The 25,910-nt window shown below is 39.7% G+C and overlaps 1 protein-coding gene across 4 annotated transcripts in view; it reads left to right on the top strand.

Annotated features, from left to right (window-relative positions):
* Positions 1–25,910, top strand: part of COL14A1 (collagen type XIV alpha 1 chain) — a 109,210-nt gene that overhangs the window by 45,535 nt on the left and 37,765 nt on the right. For all 4 annotated transcript variants that reach the window (XM_064154215.1, XM_064154212.1, XM_064154213.1 and 1 more), the window contains 15 exons: positions 2,556–2,695; positions 4,311–4,437; positions 4,866–5,005; positions 7,087–7,219; positions 9,585–9,656; positions 11,076–11,218; positions 13,295–13,424; positions 14,477–14,599; positions 15,931–16,080; positions 17,372–17,488; positions 19,301–19,447; positions 20,254–20,328; positions 21,622–21,761; positions 22,999–23,122; positions 24,157–24,300. In XM_064154215.1, coding sequence (XP_064010285.1) covers positions 2,556–2,695; positions 4,311–4,437; positions 4,866–5,005; positions 7,087–7,219; positions 9,585–9,656; positions 11,076–11,218; positions 13,295–13,424; positions 14,477–14,599; positions 15,931–16,080; positions 17,372–17,488; positions 19,301–19,447; positions 20,254–20,328; positions 21,622–21,761; positions 22,999–23,122; positions 24,157–24,300 — 1,905 coding nt within the window. The remainder of the gene's footprint in view (positions 1–2,555; positions 2,696–4,310; positions 4,438–4,865; positions 5,006–7,086; positions 7,220–9,584; positions 9,657–11,075; positions 11,219–13,294; positions 13,425–14,476; positions 14,600–15,930; positions 16,081–17,371; positions 17,489–19,300; positions 19,448–20,253; positions 20,329–21,621; positions 21,762–22,998; positions 23,123–24,156; positions 24,301–25,910) is intronic.

Genomic DNA, 25,910 nt, shown 5'->3' on the forward strand with positions numbered 1-25,910 from the left:
TAAATGGTGTGAAAAATTTTAGGCATGCTGTTCAAACTGGGTTATCTCAGAGAGGACAGCTGTAGACAGACAAATGCCAATAGTGAACTGCTGCAATTTGGGCATGTTTGTGAACTTGAAATTGGTGTAGAAGACTCTTGGAGAGTACAATCTTTGGCTCATTGTCTACTTTTTCAGTCTCTTACTTCTTTTTCCTCCTGCTTGCTTTTGATCATTATCTGCTCAGTATCTGGTTTTCATTTATCCTAAACAGTAGTTTATGATTTTGCCAGCTTGAATTCACTTCACATCATATGATCTTTAAGGCTGCCACAGCACTAAACCTGGCTGACATACTGAAAGGAACATCCCATGCAAATTCCAGATACATTGACACAAGCTGAGCAACTGCAGTGTTTGATCACACATCACAGCTAGTGACACGTATTAGTCAGCCTATCATCACTGCTGTTACCAGGCCAGAATGAAAAAAACCTGCAACCTTCATTTATTTATGGGGTGACTCAGCCAACTCTGACTGGTCTTTAGCAGTGTAATATGAAGGAATAGTGCTTCTAACTTTTTCCTAAGCAGCTATTCCAATGAGCCCTCTTCTGGTAGGCTTTGATTGACCAGACAGTGAGGGTGTCTGGGAGGAAAGCAACCTGTGGGTGAGAACACCTGTCCCACATGTTCAGTGGTAATGTCTTCCCTGTCTGGATTCAGTTTCAAGCTAATATGAAGTTGTTGTTTAGTTTTGTTTTTTTTACAGACACACACACCTCCCCCATGTGATTATTTCTGGCTACCAGCTAATGAATAGGCTACTTAGTATTTTTTTCTCCTGGAGCATGTATCTGCTTGGCAGTGATCTACCTGATTTGTTACAGTATTATGTGTAGTATCTGATGTTCTCTAGTTAGTAAATAAAATTATTCTACACTGTATCATCTCAGTTACTGTAGTGAAACCTTTCTCTCTGCCAAACAGAGGCACGATCAGCAAGCTCGCTCTAGGCTGGGGTTTCTTTCTGGGGCCGTGACTTATCCAAGACTGACTGCAAATATCATGTAACCCTGGCATCAAGACTGTCTGTCTGCTTGGAAGCAGTGTTGCCAGGGGTTGGTTCCAGAAGGAAAGAGCTGAAAATGAAGCATGTTGTGGTATTGCCTGGATGATGAAATGAAGTGCATTCCGTGGCTGACAGAAAGTAGAAAGGAAAGCCAGCACGTGATACTCCCTTCAGTAGACTCAGAGAAATACACTGAATGCCAGAAAGTGTGGCAAACCCATCTAATACAATTCCAGTGTGTTCCTGTCTTCTTTTTCCTCATAGCCAAGTTGATTTGACTGTTCCTAAGCTGGTTAGGTGTTTGCTTACAGACTCTTGAGTTGATATATGAGCTGGTAAAAGATTCCACAGAATATATGGGGGGTTGTCTTCTGCTTTTTCTTAGGTGTTTGTGTGAGGGAAGCAGCTTCTGAAGTGCTGATTTTTATCTATCCACATGGATTGGTGAAGAGTGTGTGTGTGTGAAGACAGGACAGATAGAGAAAGGTTTCCAGTTCAGAGAAAATCAGCAGATGTTTGGTTAATATAGAACCTTCTGCTGAGAGTAACAGACAGCACAAATTGCTTTCTTTTGTGTGACAGAAAAGTGGATGCAATCTGAGACTCTCTCTTGCATGACCTAATTTTCCTTCAGCTCTTCATAGTCAGAGAATATATAGTATATATATTATATGACTTTAACCAAGATTGCTGTTGAGAAAGAGTTTCTTTCTGCAATGAAAGAGAAAAGGTTAAAGAGAGGTAAAAACCCCCACAACAAAGCATCTCTGGAGAACTTCTGTGATGGTTAACACTTTTTATGTGAACTTATCCTTGTGTCAGGGACTTTCAGGATTCAGATTTGAATTTTATTTTTTGCTGAACTACCACAGTCCTGCCTGACATTTTTATTTGCTGGGATACTCATGGAAAAGACCAAGTTGAATTAAATCAATTTGAGAAGTATAAACACAAATTTATTGCAAGTCTTGTGTAGATCTTGCTCTAATATCTAGTATGAACAATAATGAAATTTCTTTTTCAGTGTTAGTAGAGGTGCATTTAACAAGACTGGTTCAGCAAAGAGTCATTTTACCTGCCTTTAAGTACTTGTGTGGCTTTCTTGATGTAGGGCTTTTAGTATAAATATTAGTGATAGAAATGTTGGTCTCTTCTCCCAGGCAACCAGCAATAGAACAAGGGGACACAGTCTCAAGTTGTGCCGGCGTAGTTATAGGCTGGATGTTAGGAGGAAGTTGTTGGCAGAGAGAGTGATTGGCATTGGAATGGGCTGCCCAGGGAGGTGGTGGAGGCACCGTCCCTGGACGTCTTCAAGAAGAGGCTGGAGGAGGCACTTAGTGCCATGGTCTAGTTGACTGGCTAGGGCTGGGTGCTAGGTTGGACTAGATGATCTTGGAGGTCTCTTCCAACCTGGTTGATTCTATGATTCTATGACATTTATTTGCAAGACCCAAACTATTTCACAGTTAAAACCTTAATAATTTTTATCTCTTCCCTTTTCAAGTGCCTCTAAGTCCTCCTGCAAACTTGAAATTTTCTGATGTTGGACACAGTAGTGCTAAGTTAACATGGGATCCTGCTTCCAAAAATGTCAATGGCTATCGCATTATGTATGTTAAAACAGATGGAACTGAAACCAATGAGGTAATTTTTTGAGCATCTCTCTTCCCCTTACCAATCTCAGGCCTCCTAAAACTTCTGCAATTCTTAAGGGTAACTTTTATAAACAAAAGCTCTTTTGCAAGCTGTAACAAAAGATTTGCTAGAGAATTCTGAAACATAGTGCAAGTAAGGGTTTGCTTAGTAGCGGACATATGTTTGGAGTGGATCCTGTGGGGGGGGGACGACAGTACTCTGAACTTCTTACCTACCAGAGCAGTCGTTGCTGATGCATATAAAATCAAGGAGGCTACTCAAGTGAACAATGGTGTGTAGGTGTAGGATCTAAACTACATGTATGATGTGGAAATATTTAGCCTTGTTTCAGGCCATATAATGACACTGTCGATTTATCATGTCAGACCCAAGCTCATTCAAGAAGATTGGATAAAGGCTTTGCCACATTTTCTAAACATTTATTGCTTAAATTATATATATATATACACACACACACACCCCCCATATATATATATATATAAAAAAAAAATTCCTAGAAATAAGATTTGGCTTGAACAGAATGATGAAGTAATACCAAGGTGTTCTAACTTAGTCTCCTGCATTTAATAATTTACTTATGCTATATTTAGTCATACCATGTTATGAAAGATGCTTTATAATAGCTTTTTTAGCAGCAGGAGGCTCCTTTTCTGGAGACTTTGAAGACCCTTCTGGATGTGTTCCTGTGTGGCCTGCCTTGGGTGATTCTGCTTTGGCAAGGGGGTTGGGGTCTCTGGAGGTCTCTTCCAACCCTTAACATTCTGTGATTCTATGCTGGGACCTTCATCTGTACATGGTGGAATATATGTATTAAACCTGAGGAAAGTGTTCCTGAGTTTAGAAGCATGCATGCCTCTGCAATATTTTGTGTCTTTCTGTTAGGTCCCTTAAAATTAGGAAGATGTCAACTTATTTCTATTTATTACCCTTAATATAGGTAGTATGTCTGACTATACTCAGCACACTGATACAAGAACATTGCAGGCTTATAGAAATGCAGTTTATAGTGTAGGAGTTCAGTAAGTTTTTATCTACCTCTTAACTTTTCTTTTAGGTCTGTTCAAAGAACAGGTACATTTTTTTGTTTGCTCTGCACTAGCAGCATTTACCCTGCTGCTGAGCTAACAACACAGAGTAATTGGACTGATAGACTGTCAACTTATACTGCCTTCAGTTTTATATCCCTGGCAAAGTCATGTTACCTTTACTCTGAATGGTGACCTGATGAAACTGTCATCTTGTCTCTTGACAGATGTTAAACATAATGTTTTATGCAGTTATTATCCATGAAAAGGGACTGGATTCAATAGCCCAAAAATTCCTTCACATGCAGTGCTGATGCGTTAGCTACTGAGTTAGGCTTACTAAGGCTGAATTCTCCTGTCCTGCAGTTTCTCATAAACAATATTACATTTCTCCAGTCTATTGTAATTTATTTTGTGAGCTTTTGTGGCCCTGAATTTATACATGTTCATATTTTTATGGGCTTTCTCTCCTAACGAGATGAAATTGTCTTTCCATGTCATTATTACCTAGCAGAATCTAAGACACTGATAATGTAAAGTGTATCATCAATACTTACTGCAAATTATGCTTTCTCTAGGTGGAAGTTGGTCGTGTTTCAACCCATACTTTAGACAGTCTGACATCTCTTACAGAGTATACTGTTGCTATTTTCTCCCTGTATGATGGAGGACAATCTGAGCCACTTACTGGCAGCTTTACCACAAGTGAGTATTGCTGAACTTTTGAAGGCTTTCCAGTAAGGATTTTTATGCTCTTACTTTACTGGAAAGTAAGACCTTTACTGGAAAGTAATACCAGTAACAGCAAGTGTCTCTGGCTGTGAATTCAGATACATGGAATGCTTTCTGTTATTTTCATTGGAATTTTCAACTTCTTTGCTCCATTATTATTGAGCCACTTGCATCCTCATGGGAGAAATCCCTTGACATCAGGAAAACATTTGTGTGGTTAAGGTTCATTTCTTAAGTCAGCCATTCTAAAGTACTAATAAGTGTGCAAAGAATTATGTGGTGCCCCTCTTAATGCTGTTTGTAACATGCCACAAGCAAAATGGTACATGCTTGACATTGCCATGTATACAAATCAAAGAGAATAAACTGCTCTCACTTTCGTTTTGCATAATACTTTGCAGAAAGAGTTCCAGCTCCCCAGCATTTGGAAATCGATGAAGCATCAACAGAGAGTTTTAGGGTCAGCTGGAAGCCCACCTCGTCAGATATTGCTTTTTACAGATTGGCATGGATTCCTCTGGATGGTGGGGAAGCTGAAGAGGTGAGTTGTCTTGATTATCAGAGGGTGTAAAGTGGAAGAGAGAATTTGATTTTGAGGACTTTGGACAATTAAATATGGCAGATGGATTTACAGAAAAATCTGCTGCACTGCAAATCTCTCTAAACCAAACTCAAACCAGTACTGATTTGTTTCAGTTTAAGGTTTAAGTTCCAGCAAGTAATTGTCAGCGAATCCCTTTAAACTATGTGTGTTTTAAAGTAAGATTTATGTTGTTTGTGTTCTTTGAGTATGGGAGTCAATGATGAAGAAGTACTCAAAGTGTTAAGGTTCCACTTATTCATTGTGTTCACTGGAGGCCCTAATAGTACACTGATATATTAAAAATACCCCAGCTGCTTTCTTATTCTCCTTGCATGACCTTTCTAATGGGGTCATGCCTAGGATAGCACAATATCTCCAGGCTGCTGCTTTTTTAAACTTCTTTCCCAGCTAAGTGATCAGTCATGCAGAGAAATGACATGCACTCCCTCTGTCTTTCTCCCAAGACCCAACTTGCCAATTAGCTGACTGGGGTCAGTAGGTGGTGGTTGAGAATTAAACAGCTCTTGGCTTACTTCACCCATATTGCTGAGGGGTGAGAAGCATTTAGTGCTGTGTTAATACTAGAAAACCAGACTAAACTAAAGAGTGACCTTTTATTTCTGGGTAGAGGATGTATGCTGTTATGTGCTTGTCATTTGTCCTCTCCACTTGAAAGTTCAGAAATTTGTGTTCTTTTTCTGTAATCTTCTCTGTGGACTAAATTAGCAGAGAGTGGAGGGCAATGGAGGTGATGCTTCAGAAAGTATGCCAAAGGTGTATGAAATAATAACTATGTATAGATGTTTTAGAGTGACTTGATGCATGAATAGAGGCTCTGGGGAATTGGAAAGGAAGCAATAACTTGTATCTACTTACACTAGACTCACTCAATCTTCTTTCTGAAATTTCCCCAAGAAAATATCTTCTAGAAAGTGTGCAGTGTGAGGTACCTAATTCATTACTTAATGGCTGTAGAAGGCATGTCCCAGTTTAAAGTTCTTTCTGCTTTTGTTTTCTGTATCTGAGTTCAGAAGGTCTGTGATTGTTTGATGGTTCTTTTTCCCAGGACCAGCTCAGGATACCTCCTATTGCAATTAAAAGAGCAGTGTGAGTCCTGTTCTGCTGACTGCTGTCATAGGTTTGATGCAGCACACGCCTCTAGTTTGATTTCTGTTATGGGTCGTACTTTGATTCTGTGTGTACAGTGGCCACCTTTTCATAACTTTCTAGTGCCAACCTAGAGGAAGTTTGTTTTATTCTAGTATCTGTCTGTAACCTAAACACTCTTTCCAAAATTAGTTTAGTCTATTTCACCAGAATTACCTCTCAGGTTCCATTGATCCCTTCCAATAAATTAAACATGAAAATCTAAAGTGAAACCTTCTACTTACAGTTAACATTGCACATATGAATGTTTTGCTGTTCTCACATGTGAAAATAAGGAAAATTATTGTTTTAAAACTTCACACTCTACAGAAAACTTCTCACCAGCACATCACCCCTAATCCTCAACTCTGCAACAAACATTCTTTGAAGCTGCATGCAGATACTTGGTACCATCACTTGGATTATTATTCTGGTGTTGAAACAGCATTTGGCAAGGCTGTGGAGATGCTGAATACATTTGTTGTAACAATGTTTGAATGGCCAAAATATGAGTGGGAGTTAATCTACCATGTAATGTTGCTTTCATTGATGAAGGATTTGAATTGTAGTGATTTTCAAATGAAATGCCTGTGGTCACCTCCAGCAGTTAATTAATTGTGGGTGAAATTATAAAGCTGTACATTAAAATAATCAAGCTGGCCACCAAATGATAAATACTTGAAAAATATTCTTGAGTTGTTTTTTTGTTTGTTTTGCAGTTGCACTTGGGGATACTTTTTATGTTGACATAGCTAATAAATTCTTTGGGCAGATCCGAGTGTAAGTTTCCTGTATTTTAAAGGAGAATCCATTTTCCTTTTCTCATTTCAGTCAATTCATATAAAGCAATCAAACACATAACTAATTTTCTTTGATTTTGCTGTGTTGCTTAGGTTGTCATAAATGGAGACACAGACAGTTATGTCATTGAGGGTTTGTTGCCCAACACGGAATATGAAGTCTCTTTGCTTGCAGTTTTTGATGATGACAGTGAAAGTGAAATTGTTGCTGTTCTTGGAGCTACATGTAAGACTAAAGTCTTGATTGTAATTTTTAGAGATGTTTAAGTGAGATTTAAATTTAATGCATATGTCATACCTTTAAAATATTGTCCATCTTTGCTTAGCTTTAATACTGAAGAATGTGGTGGTGTAGCAGCAGGGCTTTGCTGACTGCATTTGTTACTTATTTCATATTATGTGACAGACAGCATTGAATCAAAATGATGCTTTGGCTTTGTGTCTGAGCTGTGGTATTAATAACCTTTGGAGCTGGTAAGATATACTTATCATAGAATCAACCAGGTTGGAAGAGACCTCCAAGATCATCCAATCCAACCTACGTCTTCCATCTTACATTTCAGTATTTGATCTTTGAACAAGATTCCTCATGAGAAGATACATTAATATTTGATCTTTGAGCAAGATTCCTTATGAGGAGATATATTAGTATTTGATCTTTGAGCAGGTTTCCTCATGAGAAGATACATTAATATTTGATCTTTGAGCAGGCTTCCTTATGAGGAGATATATTAGTATTTGATCTTTGAGCAGGATTCCTCATGAGAAGATACATTAGTATTTGATCTTTGAGCAAGATTCCTTATGAGGAGCTATATTAGTATTTGATCTTTGAACAGGCTTCCTTATGAGAAGATATATTAGTATTTGATCTTTGGACAGGATTCCTTATGAGAACATATATTAGTATTTGATCTTTGAGCAGGCTTCCTTATGAGGAGATATATTAGATTTTAGGGGCGAGTTAAATGTTTTAAAGTAAATAATTTTTAAGGATTTCATTTAAGATGTTTGGCATTTGGAGTATGAACTTTCTTTCCTATTTATGTAATTTCTACTCACTAAAGTTGAATTAATTCTTGGGTGAAATTGTGGTCCAAGAACCCTATGCAGGCATCTTGTGATAATAACATGGAAGTGACAAGAAAAAAACCTTTAAAATTATTTGCAGTGTATTTTGCAGTTTGTATTTGAAACTGTAGTCAGCATTGGTAGATTGCTTTATCCATTGCTTTTTTATGAATAGTGACTTGGCTAAGTGAACAAATATATTGGTCATGTGCAAATTAAAAAAAAAATATTTAATTCTTAGTAATTTAATTGCAGGCTTAGTCTTGAACTTTCTGTTAAGATGAGAAGCCCTTACCCATCTGGATGATCATAGAATCATAGAATCAGCCAGGTTGGAAGAGACCTCCAAGATCATCCAGTCCAACCTAGCACCCAGCCCTAGCCAGTCAACTAGACCATGGCACCGAATGCCTCATCCAGTCTTCTCTTGAACACCTCCAGGGATGGTGACTCCACCACCTCCCTGGGCAGCCCATTCCAATGCCAGTCACTCTCTGTGAAGAACTTCCTCCTAACATCCAGCCTATACTTCCCCCTGGCACAACTTGAGACTGTGTCCCCTTGTTCTGTTCCTGGTTGCCTGAGAGAAGAGACCAATTCGCACCTGGCTACAACCTCCCTTCAGGTAGTTGTAGACAGCAATGAGGTCACCCCTGAGCCTCCTCTTCTCCAGTCTAAACAACCCCAGCTCCTTCAGCCTCTCCTCATAGGGTTTCTGTTCCAGGCCTCTCACCAGCTCCATTGCCCTTCTCTGGATACGTTCCAGAACCTCAACATCTCTCTTGAATTGAGGGACCCAGAAATGGACACAGGACTCAAGGTGTGGCCTGACCAGTGTTGAGTACAGGGGATGAATAACCTCCCTTGTCCTACTGGCCACACTGTTCCTGATGCAGGCCAGGATGCCATTGGCTCTCTTGGCCACTTGGGCACACTGCTGGCTCATCTTCAGCTACTATCTACCAGTATCCCAGGTCCCTTTCTCCCTGGCTGCTCTCAGCAACTCTGTCTGCAGCCTTTAGCATTGCTTGGGGTTGTTGTGGCCAAAGTTCTGCACTCATCCCCTTGGCCTCTGCCCACCCACCCAGCCTGTCTGGGTCCCTCTGCAGGGCTCTCCTACCTTCCAACAGATCAGCACCTGCTCCTAGCTGGTATTACCCTATATTGCTGAGCACACCTTCTGTTTTTGACTTGAAGTAAAGCATCCTTAGAAAGCTTTCAATTTAACTAATTAGGCAACCCTAACAAGTAGTCAGAACAGATGTCATCATGCATAGTTCAGACAGAACTGTGGGAAATTGTGTGCATTTTTCTTTAATGGTACAGTTAATTATGTTTTATCTGTAGATCTGAGTTCTAATCCTGCAAATATGTGCCTGAAGTAAACTAAATGAATGGTTCCCTTCTAGTCTCTGAAATGCCTGAAGTGTGTGGGATACCTGTAGGTGTGAGCACATTGTTTCGTTGTGAAGGCTTCCATGATTTGTTGAATTGTTAGTGAACTGAGTATTGTTTTTCAGTTGGATGGACTACTGCAATACCTACCACAGTGACTGCTAACAGTGGCACAACGTCTAAGCCCACCACAGCAGGTAAATGAAGTAAACACCAACAGTTTAAATGATGAGTACAAAGAACTAAGGCTCTCCACGAGTACACCTGATTCTAGGGGCAGGAAGCTGTCAAATTACCAGAACCAGATGGTCCATGTGGTCAGCACACTGCCCTGACAGGTCTTGTGAAGCTGTAGACTCTAGGCAAGGGCCATCAACAGCAAAAGCTGCAACAACTTTATGGGGCTATCTTTCTTCATGTGCCATGTGTGGTTGTGGAGCCAACCTATGACACAGCCTAGGGACTCGGAATCCTACTGGTGATACTACATAGGAATACAGAGAGTAATTTGGAAAATACATCTCTCTCTTCCTTCCCCCCCTCCATAAACATAAGCTTGGAAGCTTAATTATTTTACTTAGTTTTGAGGATTCTGCTTGTTTTCCTTGGAATTAGAAATCTGACTTTTAAGGATCAAAGTTGTGGGGCTATTTCTCTTGTGTAGCGTTCTAGCTGCTGTGAAGTTTTGGTTATTCTAAAGCTCCATAAACTGAGTGATTTAAACAAAGAAGATGATAAAGTCATAAAATCAACCAGGTTGGAAGAGACCTCCTGTGATGGTTTGGGTGTTATATGCACCCCTCCACACTTTGGAAATCATCCAGACTAGACTCAACCGACTCTGGAAATTTGAATGAAGCTTATATTTACAGCTCAGCACAATATCCAAGCAGATATGTACAGTATATACAGTTATAGACAGAAATATATAAGGTGAAAGGTAATACAGAAACACAACAGCCCTCCCAGAAACCTGACTCCCCAGGAGTGGCTCCCAACCACCCCTCCACCTTCTCCCACTCCCCTGCCTTACGCCAGACGTTGCCTTGTGCCCCAAGGAAGAATGGATGTTGGCCAGGGGGATTAGGAAGCAGGTGGATTAAGCAGAGAGACGGAGAGTGAGGTTAGAGAGAAAAATGCAGCCTAGAGCTCAGGCAGAGAGCGACTCCCTTAGCTATGTTTGGATTCTTGCTCTTATACATCTCAGCAAGCCTATAACTGAAGTAGACATCACCTTTGTTTCTCTTTCACAGCCTGTAATCTAGTTCTTCTCACCAAAACATTCTAGCTAGCTTCAAACTAGCACACTTCCACAATCATCTAGTCCAACCTATCACCCTGTCCAGTCAGTTGGACCAAGGCACTAAGTCTTTTTTTTGAGGATGGGGTAATATATGTTAATGGCAGTATAGAATAATAATTATTTTATTAAATAGTAAAAGTTTTAATGTTATTGAGCCCAAGCATGACTGAACTTTATGGATTTGCCCTCCCATGGATCTGCAGATCCTCTGTAACTTCAGCAGAGCTTTCAGCTAACCTGATGATAATCCACAAGTTCTTAAATCTATAAATGGAGTTGAGAAAATACTAGCTGAATTATTTTTTTGCTGAAGTTTTTCGAACAGGAATCAGAAACCTTGTTATAGATGAGGAAACGACCTCAAGTTTGAGGGTGATATGGGACATTTTGGATTACGATGTTCAGCAGTTCAGAGTGACCTATCTCACTGCGAAAGGTGACCGTGCTGAGGAAGCGGTAAGAATGGTTGGTATGGGGTTTGTGAGTGGTTCCATAAGCTGAAATGGTTTATTTATTAATTGCTAAGGGATAATGCCTCCTTATATGGCATTTCTGTTGCAGTTACTGAAAAACTCGTGCTTGGTATTACTCTGAGACTGAACATCAAAGTTTTTGTTGTGTAACGCTTGCTGCACTGCAGGCTGTTGCAGTCAAATATAAGATCATGGTCCAGTCACAGAATTCCAGGACTTTAGAGATTGGAAGGGACCTCCAGAGATCATCGAGTCCAATCTCCCTGCCAAGGCAGGATCCTCTAGGGTATTCTACACAGGAATGCATCCAGGCAGGTTTTGAAAGTCTCTGGAGAAGGAGACTCCAAAACCTCTCTGGGCAGCCTGCTCCAGTGCTCTGTCACCCTCACTGTAGAGAAGTTTCTCCTCATGTTGAAGTGAAACCTTCTATGTTCCAATTTGTCCAGTTCCAACTCCCCACCACAGGCAGGGACACCTTCCCCTGGAACAGGTCGCTCAAGGCCTCATCCAACCTGGCCTTGAACACCTTCAGGGAGAGAGCAGCCACAACCTCTCTGGGCAACCTGTTCCAGTGTTTTGTCACCCTCACTGGAAAGAACTTCTTCCTAACATGTAGTTTAAATCTCCTCTCTGCCAGTTTAAACCCATTACTCCTTGTCTTGTCATTACAAGACCTTGTAAATGCTTCCTCCCCAACCTTCCTGTAGGTTCCCTTCAGATACTGGAAGGCTACTGTAAGATCTCCTCGAAGCCTTCTTTTCTCCATGGCAAAGTTGCACAACACAGTGGCACAAACTGTGCTGTTCTTTTGACAACAAACCACACTTTGTGGAGTTCAGATACTAGATTTCATCTCTAGGAAGTTAAATTGAATTCAGTTGGAAGATATATATAAATACAGTTCTGCTTTAGTAGTCAAACCCCCATTATTTTTAAAGGAAGTTAAAATTGTAAGAAAGGCATTCAGATTCTGGCTATCAGAAAGATATTAATTGACTCAAAAGCTCATTAAAGAAAATTATACCTTTATAAGGTTAGGTAGGTATCTTGGCTCTAATTCTGCAAATTATTTTAAGTACACTCTCAAGTCTTATTATCTTTGGTCACAGTTCAGCAACCAGAATAACCACATGTTTTATCTTTGACATGAATCATATGCATAAATGTTTTACTGAGTAAAGAATCATGCAAATTTGTGCTTAAAATTAAGCACATTTAAAAAATGGAAGGAATGGGTACTACCCTGTGGCTTCAGGCATGTGAGAGGTCCAACACAGGTGAAAATGACATAGATATTCAATTTTTAGGGGAGTGATTATATATCTTAGTACATCTCTTTAAGGAGAACCTGGAATCTGGGTTTAAATATACTAAAGCATGGCAGTTCTGTGGTGGATGCTTAAGATTTCAGTGATGATGCTTAAGATTTCAGTGATATAAATGTCAGTTACTCCTCCCTTTCCATAGAAACAATATGCATAAGCTTTCTAATCCTTGCAATTGGCTGAAAATCAGGGACTACAAAATGTAATAAAATACTTTTTACTCCACAAGAGTCAAGCCCCAAGTTGCATGCATGTTCTTGGGCACGCTGTACGTACTAGATGCATGACATTTTCTCTCTTCCTGAGAGCCAAGAATGTTTGTCACTGCTGAAAACTGTATTATTCTGTAGAAGGTCTCTGATCTGCACATGTGGGAAAGAGAGAGTTATCAATCCTTGCATCCCCTCTCCCTAAAAAAAATAAGTATGTTAATGATTTTAAAGAAACTTGGTCTGTGTGTTTTGAGTATATGCCTGGAAGCGTGGGAACTTTTCATGGCCATGTATTTGGGTGGTTTTGTCCAGGTTTGATCAATGAGTTAAGTAGTTTTATGACAAGGCTGAACACCTGAGTGTGCTAGATTTATTACCCTCTTTGTATCACTTGCCAAACTTAGAGGTATTTTGAATGTATCTTGGAGTGTTAAAACAAGTGAGAGCTTTTCTTGCAAGATCAAAAATAGGTTTTGGTCTTAGTCATTAAACTTAATTGTTTGTGTTTTTCTGATGATCCAGGTAATGGTGCCTGGGAGACAAAACTCTCTTGTGCTTCAGCCTCTGCTGTCTGATACAGAATACAAAGTCACTGTCACTCCCCTTTATTCTGATGGGGAAGGAGTCAGTGTCTCAGCTCCAGGCAAAACTTGTAAGTACAAACTTTCTGCTTGTCTTTGGCCAGGATATGCATGAAGAAAGCTTTTCTCTTTTTGGCCTTTTTTTCTTGTCTGCAGCAGTTTATTTTAGTATAAATATGGACTTATTTTGCATGACTTGGATGACTCAGGCTTTCTACTAACCTCTTTGTTGATTCATAAACAATGGGTTGCTTCTAACTGACAAGTAGTATTTCTTTTTATATTCAAATACTATGAGTTTGCATAAACTCCTGTGGAGTAATAAAGCTGGTATGTTCTGGATAGACAGTTCACCGAGGACAAGCCAACTAATGCTCAAAATAAAGTAAACAATGCCTGCTGGGATAATATCAAGCCAAGCATTGTACTGTTAGATTTTTCTTTTGTGTGAGATCATTACTTCCTAAAGGTAATTAAAAATGCTGCTGAACTTTTTATGAAAGTGATTGGATTATCTCTAGAGTTCTGACCAAGTACCAAAAGATTACTCAGCTGTAGCTTAAGTTCCCTCTCTACTGTATATTAGTAAGAAAAAAAACTCATTGTGCACTGCTAGTCACAATAGTATAATTTTATTGAATTATTCTCCTAATTTACATAATTCCTGCCTACACTGAAATGTTATTTGTGCAGACACTTAAATCACTTGTAAAACATTCCTGTGATTCCATTTGAATGCATTAAGGGCTAACAAGAGCATGATTTATACATTGAAAACTTCAGCGTGCTTGGATTGAAAAACACCGTATCAGTAAGAGATGATTATCTCTGAATTGTCCTATGGTCTTAAAATATAGGAGCAAAGCTGGTAATTAATTAAAAAATCCATTGTTTGCTGAGTAAAGTTTATAATTAGTCCTTGGTATCACTTGGTATTACATTTTTAAATGTATCAGCATCAATCCGCTGATGCAATGCCAAGGAAGAATTTGATTAAAGGATTTCATTCTGGCATTTTTAGCTGTAAATCTGAGTGCACTGGGTGCCACATCATTTTCATGTGCATGTGTTGAGTTTTATGCATGAGAAACACTTGTAAAAGCTCCATTTGGTTTCGTTTTAGTACCCTTGTCTGCTCCTAGAAGTTTACGGGTCTCAGATGAATGGTACAACAGGTTGCGCATCAGTTGGGATGCTCCACCATCACCAACAATGGGCTACAGAATTGTCTACAAACCTGTTAACAGTGAGTTTTTAATCTTATACTGGCTTTTTTTGGCATCTGTCTTTCACCTAGCAATGTCTTGACATCATCTTTTGCTGAATTTGGCACTTTGATCTAACAGTACTTGAAAATGCTATTAATTGAAATGTCTCAGGTTTTGAATATGAATGTTTCGTAGAGACAGAATGATGCAGGTTGAAAGGGATCTCTGGAGATCATCTGGTCAAACTCCCTGATCAAAACAGGGCCAACTTGGAACAGGTTTCACTGGACCTTGTCCAGTTAAGTCTGTAATACTTCCAAGCATGGAGGTTTCAAAACCTCTCTTAGGCATCTGTTCCAGATTCTGACTACCCTTTCTGTGAAACTTAGGATATAATCAGAATTTCCCATCTTGCAAGTTTTGTCTGTATCCTCTTACTATCTGTTTGTCTCAGAAGACATTTCATCCCTGTCCTCTCTACCCTCTCCCATCAGGTAGCAGTAAGATTCTCCCTTAGACTTCCCATCTTAAAGCTGATCAAACCCAACTCTTTTAGTCTGCCCTTTTAAGTCATTTTACCGTGGCTCTATTTCTCTATTTATTTCAGAGACTACCTTTACTATCTTCCTGTCCCTCTCTTTTGTGTTCTATTTTTCAGCTTCCTTCTCCTAAATACAAAATTTTAGTTTCCTTAACTTTTACTGCCTCTCTACACATCCCAAATACTTCTCATTGCCCATTTTGTCTGTGCTACATCCTTTGTCCACCTGTACATTGCAGCCAAATAAGGCACCCAAGCTCCTTTGAACAGCCTCGGGAAAACACAAATGTGTGACTATTAATGGACTTAAATACTGTCCAAAGGCAGTGCTGTTGCCTGGTTCCTGAAGTGTGTGAAAAGCAACGCAGAGGTGACAAAGAGGCTGTTTGAAGTTTTGATTTGGGAAAGTTTTATTATTTTCCATTTTCATTGTCATTGTTTCACAAAGTTAAATGATGCTGTTGTATAAGAATCCCTTTGGGATTGTATTGCTGGCTGGCGTCTGCTGTCCCCCCCCTATTGGTCCTGGCACACCATCAAACTGAGGAGATCTTTGGCTGCCTATTTAGGGCAGTAGTAAGTCACTGAAGCAGAACAAAAGGCTCTTAGCAGATGCCAGTGTCTAGCCTTGCCCTAATGAATCCCACTGCTGAATTTCCCAAGTGTGTTGTGGCTTCTTTCCATGCAAGGACCAAGCAGAGTGTCTTTGTTTTTGTGTTCAATGGAAAGAAAAAAGCACATGTAATTTTGGAAATGTTCTAAGATTTGTTTTAACTACCTGTGAATTCAATGGATGAGTAAATGATGATTTATTTCGTATTTTTGCAGTTCCTGGTCCTGCGTTGGAGACCTTTGTAGGGGATGATATTAATACCATTCTCATTCTGAATCTCTTCAGTGGAACGGAGTACAGTGTTAAAGTATTTGCTTCATATTCAACAGGCTTCAGTGATGCCTTAACAGGCGTAGCCAAGACCTGTAAGAATGATTTCATGCTATTCAGATCTCTACAGGCATTTTTTTTCTGCTATAACTATGGCTTTGTGCAGCTCCCTGAATGAGTTTTCCTGTGGAAGACTTTCTCAGTTGTGTGCAATTTGCTTTCCTGCAATGAAAATCTCTTTTTCTTAAATCAGACTGTGTCAGGCTTTAGAGTAAGTGGATGGTAGCAAGACAGGGGTCATAAAGCAGATGTTATTTATCACTCAAACTTATTTACCACCTAGTCACAGATATAAATTTCCTTAATGGAAGGTATCACAGTATCATCAGGGCTGGAAGAGACCTCACAGATCATCAAGTCCAACCCTTTACCACAGAGCTCAAGGCTAGACCATGGCACCAAGTGCCACGTCCAACCTTGCCTTGAACAGCCCCAGGGACGGCGACTCCACCACCTCCCCGGGCAGCCCATTCCAGTGCCCAATGACTCTCTCAGTGAAGAACTTTCTCCTTACCTCGAGCCTAAATCTCCCCTGGCGCAGCCTGAGGCTGTGTCCTCTCGTTCTGACGCTGGCCACCTGAGAGAAGAGAGCAACCTCCTCCTGGCCACAGCCACCCCTCAGGTAGTTGTAGACAGCAATGAGGTCACCTCTGAGCCTCCTCTTCTCCAGGCTAAACAATCCCAGCTCCCTCAGCCTCTCCTCGTAGGGCTTGTGCTCGAGGCCTCTCACCAGCATCTCAACGTCCCTTCTAAACTGGGGGGCCCAGAACTGAACACAGTACTCAAGGTGTGGTCTAACCAGTGCAGAGTACAGGGGCAGAATGACCTCCCTGCTCCTGCTGACCACACCATTCCTGATGCAGGCCAGGATGCCACTGGCTCTCTTGGCCACCTGGGCACACTGCTGGCTCATGTTCAAGCAGGTATCAATCAGCACCCCCACATCCCTCTCTGTTTGGCTGCTCTCCAGCCACTCCGACCCCAGCCTGTATCTCTGCATGGGGTTATTGTGGCCAAAGTGCAGCACCCTGCACTTGGAGCTATTGAACCCCATCCCATTGGACTCTGCCCATCTGTCCAGGCAGTCAAGGTCCCGCTGCAGAGCCCTTCTTCAGTCTTTGATTTTTTGAGCTCCATATATATAATATAATTTAGTCTTTATATACCCAAAGCTCAATTTGAAATTAGATTGTGACAAAATGGTTATTTTTACAATGATATTGTTATAATTATTTGTAGTAACAGAATTTTTAGCAGTGTTCATTTTTTTCCCCTTTGTTTGACTTATTAGAGGTGTAACTCTCTCTTGGGTATTTAATTTTTCAGTGTTCCTGGGTGTGACAAACTTGGATTCCTACCAAGTCCGTATGACTAGCCTCTGTGCTCAGTGGCAGCTTCACAGACATGCGACTGCATACAGGGTAGTTATAGAATCACTTGTGGGTAAGTTACTGAATCATTTGATATGCAGCTACAGCCTAATCCAGAGAATGGAACTGTATAACTTAAGAAATTGTTTGCACTCAGACCTATAGAATGGCTTCTTGAAATACTGGAAATGATGGACAGAGGAGAGTTGTGGAAAAGTTTCTGTGTTAGAAGTAGTATTTCATGTCCTTTTATAGCAAACAGATGTTGATATTTTGTCCTTTCTATGGGAGGGAGTTTTACCTGTCAGCAGAATATAGGTGATTACCTGAGTTTTTCACTGGTTTGAGAGACAGTAGATGGATAAAGAATGCACTGAGTATATCTAAGATACAACCATCAGTGGTGGCTTGTTAGGATTAGGATGGCCATAAGAGGAAGGGAGGAGGATAGGGAAAGCTCTGATTGAACCCAGACCCTGTTCAGAGTCAGAAGAGTATCCAGTTTTGTCTGTTCTCATTCTGTTGATTGTTAATTGTAGCTTATAGTGATGTTACTCATCTGGGTGAACAAGAAATATTTTTATGTGGCAACACATGGTGTCTTGATGCTTTTAGCACTGACTCTGTAGAAGGTGAATGACAGCCTCTTCCAGCTCACTGATTCTCAGGTGTAGCCAGAAGAGGTTTTGGAGAAGTCACTGTTTGGGCATGCTAACTCTCTTAGCCCTAGTAGAGATACATTTTGATTGGCAACAAATTAAAAGCTTGGATAACTTGAGAGAAGTGCAGTTAAATAACATTTAATGGGATCTATCAGAAGTATCATGAAAAATAAGATAAATCTGGTTACAGAGAAATGATGACCTTACTGTGGAATGGCAAATGAGTGGTGATATGGTTTATCTGACGGCATGGAATACAGACAGGCTGCTTGGAAAGCAGAGATCTTGGCTAGCACAAGACAGCACAGCTTTCCTTCTCATCTGGGAGTTAGCCAACATTCTGCTTTCATCATATAGAACTGCCAGAATGGGTTTAAGTGAGCCCAAAGAGCCTAAATTTGAGCAGACCTGAGCTAAAGTGTGAATAATTGCTTCTTGTTAACATCTGTCGTGAAGAGTTTTGATTGTCAGATTGGGCATGTGTCTCATGATCAGTTCTTTTTATACTATTGTAAACCTGATAAGCATCAGGTGTCTTTTCTTGGTAGTGAATGACTCTCACAATTTTCCAATATACTCTGTAAGACGTGGGCTTAGTTGCTTCCATTCCACTTCTTTCTGCTATGTATTGTTAACTGTGCTGAAAGCTTTGTTCTAATTATTAGAAAATGTCTTATGTTATTTCTGGCACCTGCTTTATTCTGTTGATGTGTTTTCCAATTCAGAGTTTAGTAAAACCCTAAGAATACAATACCTTAACCAACTTATTAAGTGGTTACTAGTGGAAGCTGGAATACAATATCTAGTTCAACCTCTTGCAATTACTAAACACATTACAGACTCTGAGAACCAGAGGCATAGACAAAGGATGCAGTAGAATTATATAATGCAGCAATTGCTCATTAGGCTCTGATAATTTAGGACCAGATCCAAAGCCCATTGATGACAACATAAGTGATTTTTATTAACTTCAGTGCATGGGGTGAAATTCTTTATTCCTGCAGATGTCTGACACATTCCTCAGCTCCTACTTAGCATGAAGGCTGAAATGTTATGGAGACCTCTGCACAGAGGTGTATTTCCAGAAATAAGGCAGCATGCAGTTTATTATACCAATCAGTTGTCCTCCAACTACTGTTATATCCTATTTTATTTCAGACTTAAATCACATTATTCAATAAACCAATAAAGAAATGTTTTGATGGTTTGTTTTATAATCACAGATGGAAAGAAGCAAGAAGTAAATCTTGGTGGAGGGACACCTAGACATTGTTTCTTTGAGCTGATGCCTGGAACTGAATATAAAATCAGTGTCTATACACAGCTTCAGGAGATAGAGGGCCCTGCTGTAAGCATCATGGAGACAACATGTGAGTAACACAGATCAGAGTTCAGCCAGCAGTGATAATGCTTGATTGCCTCTCGTGTTTGGTGCTTTCCCCACAGACATCCTATTCCTACACAGTTTCCCTTAGCTGAGTTTTTAATTTTCCAACTACATTGTGACTTCTCTACAGAGGTGGAAGATTCTTTCACTACTTCTGTGTATTAATATGTGAAAACTCATGTATTGACTGTATTGGGCTTCTTAATGAGAGTGAAGAATGCTTTAGCTTTCTTCCTAAAAAGTCTCACTAGGAGATACTCTAAAAATCTGTGACTCTTGGGAAAAAAAGATACAAAAAATCCAGAAAAATTAGCACATGGGGAAACAGAGAAAGCTTTGTGTCCTGCAGCTCATTGTTCAATCAAATTTTACCGGTGTCTGAATAACCTACAGTTAAATGGGACCTTGATACCAAATCTGCTTCTGTGTTTACAAGCAAACAAGCAAGCCAACCTTTTTATTATTATTATTTCCAATAACAAAAGACAGGCAAAAAAAATCCCTTACAGCTTTTTATGAAAGGAAGGTCCTGCTCTTGTGAGTTCGAAATACTGCAAAATAAAATACAACATGAACAGAGGATCTTTTAATATTATCTTTCTTTCTTCAAGCTCATTTTCCATCTTAGTGATACCCTTCCCCTACAATATTACTAAACACCACAGTGATTTCTTTTAGGGTAAATAATGTTTATAGTCTTCGTCTTCAAGTGAACTCTCTCACAGCTAGATAAAATATACTGGGAACTTAGGCATTATCTTTTAATTATCTCTTCCTTTTATTCTCCAGTGCCATTTCCAACTCAGGCACCAACAACACCTTCAACACCACCACCACCACCTACAATCCCTCCTGCAAAAGAGGGTAAGTGTTGCACCTGTGGATTTATAATGATTTTGAGGTGTTGATGCAATGTTTTTTCTGCTTCTGACCCTATTGTAGACCTGTGGGGACCAGGCTTCAAAATGTATTTGCTACAGGAATACTGTTAAGGCAGCTAGCTTAAGTTTAGTGAGCCGAGAATGTAACATCATGATTGTATTGTTGAAAGTTGCAGAGAGGAGGGTTAATGTGTGTGAGATTTTGTTTTTCCAGAGCTCCTAAACCGTACATATTTTGCAACTGAAGCAGACATCCTAGCATAAACAAACTTCTGAAGTTATAAAATATGTCTGCTTCAGGTAATAAGATTGTTAGACATGTTCAGTCTCTTCACTCTTTAGATGTTGACTTCCTTCTATTTATCATTTGAACATGTAGCATTTTGTACAAAGTCTGATGAACGTTTCTGTGAGGGAAGCATTAATGTGGGAGATTGAGGGTCAAATCTGTTAACCTGGAAGTCAGTGGATCAAACTGACATATGGTAGTTGAGAATTTAGTCCATAAGTACAGGAGAAAAAGACCTTGTGTGTGTTTTGGAACTGCACATCACTAGGTTTATTTTAATTTTTTGTTTTAATTCAAGGAATAGTCAACAGAAAATGAGAAATAATTTCTGTATCTTCCTGTCCTGTTCTCTGGATTTAGATGAATGTTTGTCTTCAAGATGAAATATGCTGCAGGGCTTAACTTTGCTTTGAGGCTATTTCAGACAGCAAATTAAATACTTGGATTCTGTAGCACAATGAAGATTCCTGTTTCCTCTGGGAGAGTGGGCTACTAGTGTAAGCAGATATCTAGCTCTGCAGGATGTTTTTTCCTTCTAGAATAAGATGAGAAGAGGAATACCTGTGTTACTCCTAAATAGTACAGTTAAAGGAGTGACCATTAGGCCCTGCATACTTTAGGGTAACTTTCTGAATGGACTTGTTTCCCACTGGGAACCTCCACACTTGAGATTCTCTCATCTTGCTTAATATGTCATGCTAGGAGCCTGGGATTCTACAAGTTCATGTGTGGCTTCACTTAACCTAAATAAAAAGAACCATATATTCTGTGATGGGATCTGTCAGTGCAGACCACTCACCTCTTGCAGAGCCCAGCTGATTCTACACCTGAACTGAAATCCATGCCAGCAGGTCTATTTGCTAAACCATTATTAACTGACATTACAGGAGAGCTATTTGTGACAGTTGCATTTTCATAAGTGATTTATGAGATTTCATGAGGAGTTGAGGCATTGATCTAATTCCAATACTTGCTTTTCTTTCTCAGTGTGCAAAGCAGCCAAAGCTGACCTAGCATTCCTGGTGGATGGGTCATGGAGTATTGGAGATGACAATTTCAATAAAATAGTTAGCTTTCTCTATAGCACTGTTGGAGCTCTGGATAAGATTGGGCCTGATGGAACACAGGTAATCAGTGTGTAAAGAGATGGAAAGCACATGGACTTGACAGGGTGTGGAAGTGAAATGAATCAAGAAGTCATTGACATCAACTCACAGTTCCTTTGAAAATATAATCTGCTTTAAGACACCTTTTTCTGTCATTATCATCTTCTATTCACAGCATGTGGTTAAATTTGTGATATGAATTTTGCTAGCATGAAGGCTAAATATAATTTCAGATTCCTCTGAATCATTCCAGTGAGATTTAAGCTGTTAATGTTGGTTGTAATGTGAGTTGGTGCTCACTGTGGTGTTTATTTCTGAAGAAGCTAAAAATTATATTGATAAGGAAAATTAAAGGTGCATTTATTTAAAGCCACGTGGCCTACAGAATCTACAGTGCTGGAAATAAAACACTGTATTTGCAGTGAGTGTTCTGTTCATGGTTTTGTTTAAAGAAATACTTGAATATACTCCAACAAAGTTGATTGGCAAATATATTACAGTTTAAAGTGTTACCTGTGCGGTTTGTATTTTGCAATCTTACTGAAAATGATGTTCAATTTTTCCAAACCTTGAACAATTCTAAGATTTTATTATTCTTGCTATACAGCTGTTTTACCCAGAATATAATCCATGGGGCTCCAGAAATTTAAGCACAAGTGTAAGCTTAAGCATGTGAATAGCTCCTTGTAAATCAGGGATACCACTTACAGAATATGAATTTCAATATCTGCTTTGTGAGCTGCAGGGATTTGGTGTACAGTATTGAAATACAAGGCCTGGATGCAAGTAGCATCATATTTGGGAAAGGCAATATTTCAGAATATGTTCCTGCATCTTTCTTTTACTTGCTTCAGTATTACTGCCTAACTTAAGTTACTTATGTGCAGCTATTAATTTATGGAGACTGAATCAAGTCCCTGCAGCTCTATATATGACTAACTGTACACGTGTGAGCAGCTGTAACTAGGATTTTGCTTTTGGGCTCAACTGAGAGTGCTTTTGCCAAAGTGGGTATTACTTTTCTCATCCTGTTTGCTGCAAAACGAAACCAGAATGTGTTAGATGATTGCCAAGGCTACAGAGAGTAAAATTGCATTTTGGTGAAAGCTTCTTAAAGAGGAAAAAAAAATTTCTGGCTTCGATTTAAGAATGAAGAAAAGTTACAGGATAAATCCTTGGTTTCAGTGTGCTGATTCACTTACTTTTTGATTGTACACTGGGTGATGCTTTAGTATGAACACATCTTCTGTGTGCATAGGTGGCAATAATTCAGTTCAGTGACGACCCCAGGACAGAGTTCAAACTGAATGCATATAAAACAAAAGAGACTCTTCTTGAAGCTATTCAGCGAATAGCCTACAAAGGAGGAAATACAAAAACAGGTGAGAAAGGTCATGATTATAATGCAGATTTTCTCCCTGCTATTCCTGCATAATTTCTCTTCCATTTGCAAAGCAGTTTCATCTGTCAGTGTAAAATCAGTGAGAATATGCTATCTCCTCTGTTGGAGGTGAAAAGTTGGAGTGTGAAGTTAGAAGGTCTTTCATAATCTTCAGTTTACACCCTTCAGCCACTGCTGCTCGATATTCACCCCTCTAGCCAACAGTGATGGCAAAGACCAGGGAATAAAAGAGTGAGGCAGCTGGGCAGAAGAGAATGACTGGGGAAGTGTGCAAAGTGAAATGGGAGGTAATGTGAAATCAGCTTGATGTGGAAAAGTGGGAGGGGAGTGAAGGTGGGAGGGAGCTTGCAGAACATATATAAACCAGTGGACAAAGTAGATCTGTTTCAGATATAAACCAAGATAGTTATGTCTCAATGTTCCATGCACTGGGGAAGATGTCTCTTAACTGAGTATATTTACATTTTAATCAATCACTTCAGCTCTCCAATGTGAAGAAATTAAACATGCATGCTAAAAGGATTCAAACCTGGTTTAGTTGGAAACTTGTGTTTTATTGTTCTCAGACTGCACACAAATTTCTTGCAGCTGTTGCATTGCATCCAGTTTCGACAGTAACAAAATAAGATGTTTTCCATTTACTCAAGAAGATGCTACATTGGCACTTTCAGTTTGTTTCTAGGCTTGTTCCCTACAGTCCCAGAAGATTTTGTTTTCTTTAACCTGCACAGAATACTCTTTCTTTACACATACTATGTTCTTGATCTTTACTTTCTGGATTGTAAAACAGATGCCTGAAGCAGTCAAATTTTCATAGGTTAGGGTCAAAATTAAACTCTTCTCAGACTCTATTTCAGTAACTACAGAATGCACTCATTTACAGGCTACTCACAACCCAGACATTTCTTTTTATTGATGTCTAACCTATGCGATGAGAAGCATATCCAAGAGAATCCACATTTGATTTATGTCACAGTGAAAGTAAATGTGTTGCAATTTTTTTTTCTGTTTCAGGCAAAGCCATTAAACATGCAAGAGAAGTCTTGTTTACTGGAGAGGCTGGCATGAGAAGAGGCATTCCAAGGGTTTTGGTTGTCATTACTGATGGACGGTCACAGGATGATGTGAACAAAGTCTCCAGAGAAATGCAACTAGATGGTAAAATGTGTAGTTTTAAGAACTTCCTTTCCCTCTACTCTACCCTGGTGAGACCTCATCTAGAATACTGCACTCAATTTTGGACTCCTCAGTTTGTGAGGGACAGGAACCTGCTGTAAAGGGTCCAGCTACAAGAATGATTAGGGGACTGGAGGGCATGCTTTATAAGGAGGGGCTGAGGGACCAGAGGCTTTTTAGTCTGGAGAAGAGAAGACTTAGAGGGGATTTAATAAATGTTTATAAACACCTGAAGGCTGATCAGGTGAGAGGGGACAGGCTCTGCTCACTTGCTCCCTATGATGGGGCAAGGAGCAATGGGTGTTAAGTTGTAGCACGAGGTTCCACCTCAACATAAGAGGGAACTTCTTTACTGTAAGGGTCACAGAACACTGGCACAGGCTCCCCAGAGAAGTTGTGGAGTCTCCTTTTCTAGAGACTTTCAAGGCCTCTCTGGATGTGTTCCTCTGTGATCTGTGCTAGACTGTGTGGTCCTGCTCTGGCAAGGGGGTTGGACTCGATGATCTCTTTGGGTCTCTTCCAACCCCTAATATCCTGTGAGCCTGTGAACTATTCATCTTTTCATTTTTCTCATTAACTATGACTGCATAAGTGTGGGCATGAGATAAGGGTAATACTTGCTCCAGGAAGATTTCCAAGTTTAAAGAAAAAAAGGCAGCAATTGCTGAGGGACTCAGAATATCACTAGAATATAGGTTCTGGATTTAAAAATATATTTTTTGTTACTAATGATGCTATTTTTCATTTTGGTGGCAGTGATGAAGTCATGTATTAATCAGTGGAATTGCTCCCATAATGAAAAAATAAGGAATATGGTCCTGAGAATCTGGGCTGTCATCTACCAAGTGTAGTCTTGTGGTTACCACTAAACAGAACTGTTCTGTTTTCTATACAAGACATCCCCTGAAAGTGCTTTCATATGTTCTCTTACTGGTTCTGCTTTGCTCCCATGCTACATGAATTACCTTTAGGATGATTTTTTTTTCTGTAAAGCATTAAGTTTAGAGCTTGAAGCATGCACACAGTGTTGTGAGTCTAAGCATAAGCACTGGGTTAGTTGTAGAAATGTTTTGACACTGAGGTTTAATTCAAAACCCAAAGGGCCCACATGAAACAAAACTAAAGGATGAGAGGAAAAAGCAGTCATCATTTTTATGTGAGGAGATCTAAGAAGAAACAACATTTGTGTGCTTCTTTTTGCAGTCAGACTTTGGCAATTACCACGTTACCAGTGTATATTACTGATTGCTAAAACCTGATGCAGCTGTTGAGCTTGGCTGCCTACTTGTACTCCTGGTATATGCTGAGTGCAGTGCCTTCATAAATAAAATCACATCACAAAGTACTTGTTCTAAGTATCAATCAAGAACCCCCTATATTTCTGAATAAATTGCAGTTTGTGTCTCAGTTTAACAAAAAGTGTTCAAATGTCAGGTAAGTCTTTCAGTTAGGTGTTAGACTGGCAACAACCTTGAGAGGAGAGGGCTTAGTTGCTGGCTGGGGTGTGTCACCTTGGACAAATATTTCTGCTGTCCTGTTTTCCTTTGTGCATGCTGTATGTTTAAGCAGCAGATAGATTGGAGCAGGTAGTG

This window comes from Pogoniulus pusillus, chromosome 14 (genome assembly GCF_015220805.1).
Source record: "Pogoniulus pusillus isolate bPogPus1 chromosome 14, bPogPus1.pri, whole genome shotgun sequence".
Lineage (NCBI taxonomy): Eukaryota > Metazoa > Chordata > Aves > Piciformes > Lybiidae > Pogoniulus > Pogoniulus pusillus.